The sequence below is a fragment of the Chenopodium quinoa genome, unplaced genomic scaffold (assembly GCF_001683475.1).
Source record: "Chenopodium quinoa cultivar QQ74 unplaced genomic scaffold, ASM168347v1, whole genome shotgun sequence".
NCBI lineage: Eukaryota > Viridiplantae > Streptophyta > Magnoliopsida > Caryophyllales > Amaranthaceae > Chenopodium > Chenopodium quinoa.
This window is the reverse complement of record NW_018742577.1, coordinates 1,683,140-1,690,190: the sequence shown is the minus strand read 5'-3', so window position 1 is coordinate 1,690,190 and position 7,051 is coordinate 1,683,140. Positions and strand designations below refer to the sequence as shown.

Below are 7,051 nucleotides of genomic sequence, written 5' to 3'. Positions count from 1 at the left end.
GAGTAATTTGAGTCATTACATATGTTAATCATTACGGAGTAGTATACATTTAATTTATGACTCAATTTTCTCATAATTAAATTTGTTATTCACATTGTCATTTATTATATACGTAAATATAAAATATAAGATATGACATGATTTGGTGATATGACGATATTATATTCAAATCTTATATAATATATGTTTTGTATTATTTGCAGTGATCAAACACTTTTCAATCACATTTTATGTCAAATTGTTGCAAATAATACACAACGGAGGTAATATAAATAATGATTATGGTTTGTGTGAACTTTGATCCCCTTTAATCACGGTCAACAACGCGGCCACTGACACTACCCCACTTGCCAGACCATCTCTCCGTTACACACTCCTTTACACAACTCCCTCATCTCCACCGTCCATCAAACAATCCCATAAATCAACGGTTAATTACGACTCCATACAAATTACTCTCCCAAACAACACTACATTAATTACCTCTCTCCTCCATACAAATTCAATCAAGCAAATTCATACGACTCCAAACCACACTTGATTTTAGAATTTGTTTCTAAAGAGCAGTTCAAAACTCAAAATATTCCCTCAAACCCAAAATTCCAATCATGACATCCTCTAAAATGGATGAAGAGCTGAGAAATGCAGCAGTGAGAGGAGATGTAGACTTCCTTAAACATTGTGTTGAATCCAATAAACCCATCGAATACTACTTGACTTTCTATCCTGAGGAGGATGACCAATCTGGAAGACGCCATCATGGCAACATCTTCCACATGGCCGCAACCGAAAACCAAGAAGAGTTTATAAGAGAAGCCATGGGGATTTTACCTCAAGAAGCCATGCACCAACTCCTTCTTCAACCAGGGGACGAAGAATACAACCCTCTCCATGAGGCAGCCAAAGTTGGTAATGTAGAGATAGTAAAGATGTTTCTAGATGTTTATCAACAAGGATTCCGATCTCATCTTTTGGAACATCAACGACCCTGGTTATTCAAGGATTCCACGGGAAATAACCCTTGCTTTGTGGCTGTTTTTAGTTATCAAGAAGAATGTGCGTTGGAAATTTATAAAATGGATACGGAGTTGATTTCCAATATGCATAGTTATCGTGGTAGCTCCTTAGTCTACGAAGCTGTACGCATGAAGATGAGCAAGTTAGCTTTAGAGATTTTGAGGTCCCCCCATCCTATTAGTTGCAACGTCCACGATGGCTACACTCCATTCCACTCAATAAATTTAATCGAATGCTCAGGTAAACATACATGGTTATTATTAATATCTTTCAATAATGAACGTAATATTTTTTTTAATACTTCTTTTACAAATAAATATTTAAATATAGGAAATTTTATGGGACACTACCTTATTAATTTTTTATGAAAAAGAAGAAGGAAAATAAAAAGAAAATAAACGAAAAGTAGATGTTGAAAGAGTAGTTAAACTCCCATAATATGGCAACGGAAGCATGGAAACCTGTTACAGCATTTTATAAACTAAATTACTTTATTATAACATATTTTATAAGGTAGTTTTTCTAAACAACCGATTTTAATAAAAAAAATTCCACAAAATTTCATTATTAACAGTGTGGGTCAAAGTTATACGATGAAAAAACACATGGTAAGTCAAAATGGAACAAACACTTCAATGAGAAAGTTGTATTAAAATAATATTGTACTTCGTACAACATCAATTTTTTTTAATTTTTAATTTTTAAGAGGTAAGATACAAGGAGGAGTTTAGGTACGTCTAACATCAATATAAATCAAATAAAGTACCCGTATAATTTAGTGAGAGTTAACATATACGAATATATGTATATCAGTATATGTATATAAACATGAACACACAAATATACACACATGTGCACAATTATAATCTTTGAAAACCTTTTTTTTTATTACAGAAGAATCAGAAGAAATCTTTCGAGAACTACTTGAGAGAGAGCCAGAGCTAATTAAACAAAAAAATAAGAATGGATGTTCGGCATTTCACATGTGGGCAAATGATGGTAAAATTTGGCCATTCAAAATTCTCTTAGATTGTAAGGATATCATCCAAGATGTAAATAAGATTTTCACATACTTGGTATCCTTAACGGATGATTATTGTGGTCGCAATCCATTACACATGTGGGCAAATGATGGTAAAAATGCCGCCCCGTGTGCAGAAGATGCTACAAAAATTGCAGAATTGCTGATAGATATTTACAAAAAAGAATCACCAAGCCTTTCATATAATCAACATCCTTGGTTAGTGAAGGACAACTTTGGAAATACACCTTTGTCATTGGCCATAGCCAATAAGTATGAAAATCTCGCAATATATTTGTTGTCAGTGGATGAAAATGTAGTTATCGAAAGTAACAAGAATATTCTATTCTTGGCTGTCATGGCTCAGTGTCATACAGTCGCCGAAGAGATATTGAAGATAATCGATAACAAAGGTTGGAATCAACTTCTTACGAATCATCAAAAGCTCAATATCTTGCACCTTGCTCCACTATGCACAGGTGAGTCGACGATCTATTTATCTAATTTCGATCCTATGATTTTTTACTTCCTTCACTTTACTACTATGTTTTTTTTTACAGATACTTTACTACTATATTGTCATCAAACAAACACCCCCATTTGCATGTTTCCATAAATTTTGATCTATTTCCCTCAATTTTAAAGATTAACCAAACAAGCACTCTTGAGTATTGAACTCTGCTTGGATAAAATAACAAATACAGAGTAAAATGTTTCATCTCATAATAAAAAGCGAAATAATGACGTTTTTTAATTAACAAATTATACGAGAATATATATAAATAAATGAAAAAAATTGGGTGAGGACTCACAGTGAGTCCAGTATATCTTACATTAATGATATAATATATGACATAAATAATTTTATATCTAACATTAATAATCGAATAAACTCATGTCACATATTAGATTACAGTTGTCAGATATTAGATTAATAATGTTAGATATTAGATTGTTAATGTCATATATTAGATTATTAATGTCAGATATTAAATTTCTCATATTAGATATTATATTATTAATGTCAAACATTAGATTATTAATGTCAGATATATTAGACTCACGGCGAGTCTGATCTCACGCAAAACTTTTTCTAATTTTTTTTTTTTAAAAAAGTAGCCAATTATTTATTTAATTGTACCATGTCGATTGACTTTACACATAATTCATCGTGCACAACTTTGCAATTACTAATAACTTTAACTATTCATAGTTTAAATTTGTTAAAAGTTGAATTATAAATACTACCTCCATTTTTATATCTTTCTACTCTTGATTTATCCCTTTATTGTAAGAAAACTCACTTTTATACCTCTATACCCCACTTCATGGTCCAAAATTTTTACAATTATTACATTTCAACTTTTAACATTATTTATGTAACATAAGTTAGCTAAAAACGAACATAATCACGTGTGATCATTTTGGTTTTGTTTTCGATTTGCAGTTTCAAAAACCAACTTTTTACGAGTAACTTTTAATAATAATTCGTTAAAGATACTACAGTTGAATTAATGCATTGAAGAATGTGTTAATTATGAATGATTGTATAAAAATTATTAAATAGCAATTCTTCTTTACAAGCAGAAAACTTTTGTGCACAACTAATGGAAAGACATCCAGAATTAATCAAAGGAGTAGATAAAGAAGGATCTACAATAGTTCATAGTTGGGTAAAAAGTGACAAAGAATGGCTATTTAAATTCATATTGGAGAGCAAGTGGAAAGATCAGTTTGTAAAACTTGTTAATGTTAAGGATTACAATTATCAAAACAGTCCTTTTCATGTTGCCGCAACTACCACTCATAAAGCAACAAACCAGATTGTAGCACTCCTTGTTGAAGCTTACAAAAAATACGAATTTGCTTGGACCGTAAATGGTATCAATCAATTGCCATGGCTTGTAAAGAATAAAGAAAATATAGGGCCTCTACACTTGGCATTACTCAACAAGCGTGAAGATCTTGGACTATACATATTGTCACTACTCCGGGATGATCAAAGTATGGAAAAACTGCTAGAATATTATGAGCCAGAGCACTTTACGTTGTTTCTTGCTATACAAAACAGTTGCTCTGAAGTAGCCAAAGCCATGTTGGGAAAGTTGGATAAGCGAAGCTGGACCAAATATCTAAAAGATTCCTCGACTGGTTGGAATATATTGCATCTTGCTACAACCTTAACAGGTATGATTTGTTCCACTCTAGTAGTAATCACTTAAATTGAAAGGGTATTTCTTCCCCTACATTGTAGAAATTTTTGGTCTGATTTTCTTCTAATTTAACACATATCTTGACAATGCCCCTAATCACTTAAATTGAAAGGGTATTTCTTCCCCTACGTTGTAGAAATTTTTTAACACATATCTTGACTAAGAAGTAATGTAAACTTGTAAAGTACTTAGTGATTTATTTGGGTCTGATTTTCTTCTAATTTTTGGTGAATAAATGGAAGCAGATGTAAGCTTTGGGACATGGTTAGTAGATATAGCACCAGAATTCATCACCCAAAAAGATGAAAATGGACAATCACCTTGGGATAGAGCGTTTGAACTTGGTTCTGCATGGTTTATAAAAGCGGTTTTGGAAAAAGATTCATCCGCGTTCAGTAGGGAACCCCTGGCTTGGACAAAAGCTTGTGAAAAAGGTCATGTCCCAGCTCTTTGTGCCTTCATTGACCATAATCCAGGAGCGTTTCGAGATCTTTGTATTGAAAAAAAGGATTCTCCTTTACATCATATAAAACTGTCAAGTTTAACAGACTATGAAGAGTTTCTCAAGATTCCACGCATGAAGGATCTAATTAATCTTCAAGATTCTCATGGTGTAACACCTTTACACAAAGCAATACAAGATGACAACTTATTCTTGACTGAAACTTTACTTAGCGTTGATAAGATCAACTATGACATCAACGATGATGGAGATAATTCTGCCATAGATCTATTGGCTCAGAAATGCGCTGACAACCAGGCATGGGTATGATTTCTTTCCAATAAAATTTGCTATATATTAAGATTCATTTTATTAAATGTTATATAAATGAATATGATGATTCTTTAATGCAAAAAATAAAATAAATATTTTGCTCTTTTTTACCATTTCCTTTTCCTTAAAACACAAAAAGATAAGATCTATTCGAGCTTTGGATATCAATGAACACAACTTTTATTGAATTAATTATGTTGGGCAATAATATATGTGGACTAGCATACGAAGGTTTTTTTTTTTATGTCATATGGTTTGGAAGCTAGAAGTGAACTTCAATTATGAATCATTGCAGGACCGAATGTGCAAGAGAATTGGGCTTGATCCAATGATTAAAACGACATACTTTCGAACTAAGACAAATTTGTTGGATGTGCGAAATTCTTTGTTTGTGGTAGCTGCCTTACTAGCCACCATTACATTCACTGCTGGATTCACTCTCCCTGGTGGATTTACTCAAGATACCGGGGAAGCAATTTTGGCAAAGAAAGCAGCTTTTTTGGTGTTTTTGGTATCTAATACACTAGCCCTATCTTTTTCAATGTTGGTGTTGATTTGTCTCATATGGTCCATGGTCTTTGATTTTAGTAAATCATTGACATTGATTGACCGAAGTATGGTGTTTCTCCGTTTAGCACTAAATTTCACATTATTGACGTTTATGACGGGAGTCTATATTGTCATAGCCCCAAAGTCATTATGGGCTGCTATTCTCATTATTGTCATCGTGAGCTTTCTCATTGGAATATCTATCAACAAGGATCTCTTGTACAATGCTCTAGAGTATCTTGACAAGTTTCCTTCTCCGAGTAAGAAGTGCATAGATCGACTTCGTCTGATGGAATTGGTAAGCTTTTTATTTGTTAAATAACTTATACTTTGTATTAATTATTTCTTCTATCTTTGAAATTAATAATCTCATTTAAATTATAATCTTTGGTTAAGGCTAATGTGTGGAATCTATCATAAACGAACATTAGAGTTTGAAATGGCGTGAAAAATAGAAACACATTAATACACAATAGTGTTAGTGTAATTTGAGCTCTGAAACTCTTGTATTTGTGCACTTAATAAATTCATAGGAAAATTAGCTATGAAAATAATAATAATAAAAATACAGGAGAAAGAGAAAATAGAAGGTAAGCTAAATTAACTAATGCATACACATCTAATACTTAAATCAATGTTTGGATTGCAGGGGTGCGCCCCTAACAGAGTCCGTGCTTAGTTTTTGATACTGCAGTTCGAAATAAGGTCGCCGATTGTTACGGAGTACTGTATAGAACTAAGTTCACTTCATGTTACATTTATACTGAGTAGAAGTGCTCGAGAAAAAAGGAAAATAAAATTCAAGTGTGTGTTATTTGTTGTAAATATTGTACATGAGTACAATATTATTAATGTCAATTATTTAATTCAAGTGATTGTAACTTTTTTTTTCCTTCCTTACCTTTTAAAAAATTTGAGAGACTTTTATACATGGTGTTTAGATACTTATATTTTTAAAATGGTTATTTACTTATTTGTCTTCATTAATGTTCATTGTCTCTTTTTATTTTTATCGAATACTGTGCAGATATTTATAGGCCTAAATATAGTAGTATTTATTTACATTACAAATTTTCATATGGCTGGTTACACATAGCTAACATAATAACTTAAAAAGTGTGTACCTATTTTAATTCACATCGTTAAATAAGTAACATTAATTAGCCTTATCATAATTTCTTTCCATCTTTAACTTGTTCAGCCGATCAGTATCATATGTTTCTTGCACTATATCAAGCACAATTTATTTTCATCTTTAAAGTGTTCAACAGCTGTTCAATATCATATGTTTCTTGCACTGTATCAAGCACCTTTTCTTATAACAAACACCTTTTGTCTTAGCTAGGTCACCATATCTATACATGATATTGAGTTTTGTAAGTTATTTAGAAGTATAGATGATACTTTGAGACAGATAGCACTGTTTGAATAACAACTATAATAAAAATATATGTGTTAATCAAGGAAATGGACATC

The 7,051-nt window shown here is 31.8% G+C and overlaps 1 protein-coding gene across 1 annotated transcript; it reads left to right on the top strand.

The window, feature by feature from the left end:
• The first annotated feature begins 260 nt into the window (after positions 1-260).
• LOC110720917 lies at positions 261-6,565 on the top strand. The gene is made up of 6 exons (XM_021900005.1): positions 261-1,257; positions 1,912-2,517; positions 3,626-4,225; positions 4,497-5,017; positions 5,322-5,873; positions 6,225-6,565. The coding sequence occupies exons 1-6, from the start codon at positions 609-611 to the stop codon at positions 6,252-6,254; spliced, it is 2,958 nt and encodes a 985-aa protein (XP_021755697.1). The 5' UTR covers positions 261-608; the 3' UTR covers positions 6,255-6,565.
• The last annotated feature ends 486 nt before the right edge of the window (positions 6,566-7,051 follow it).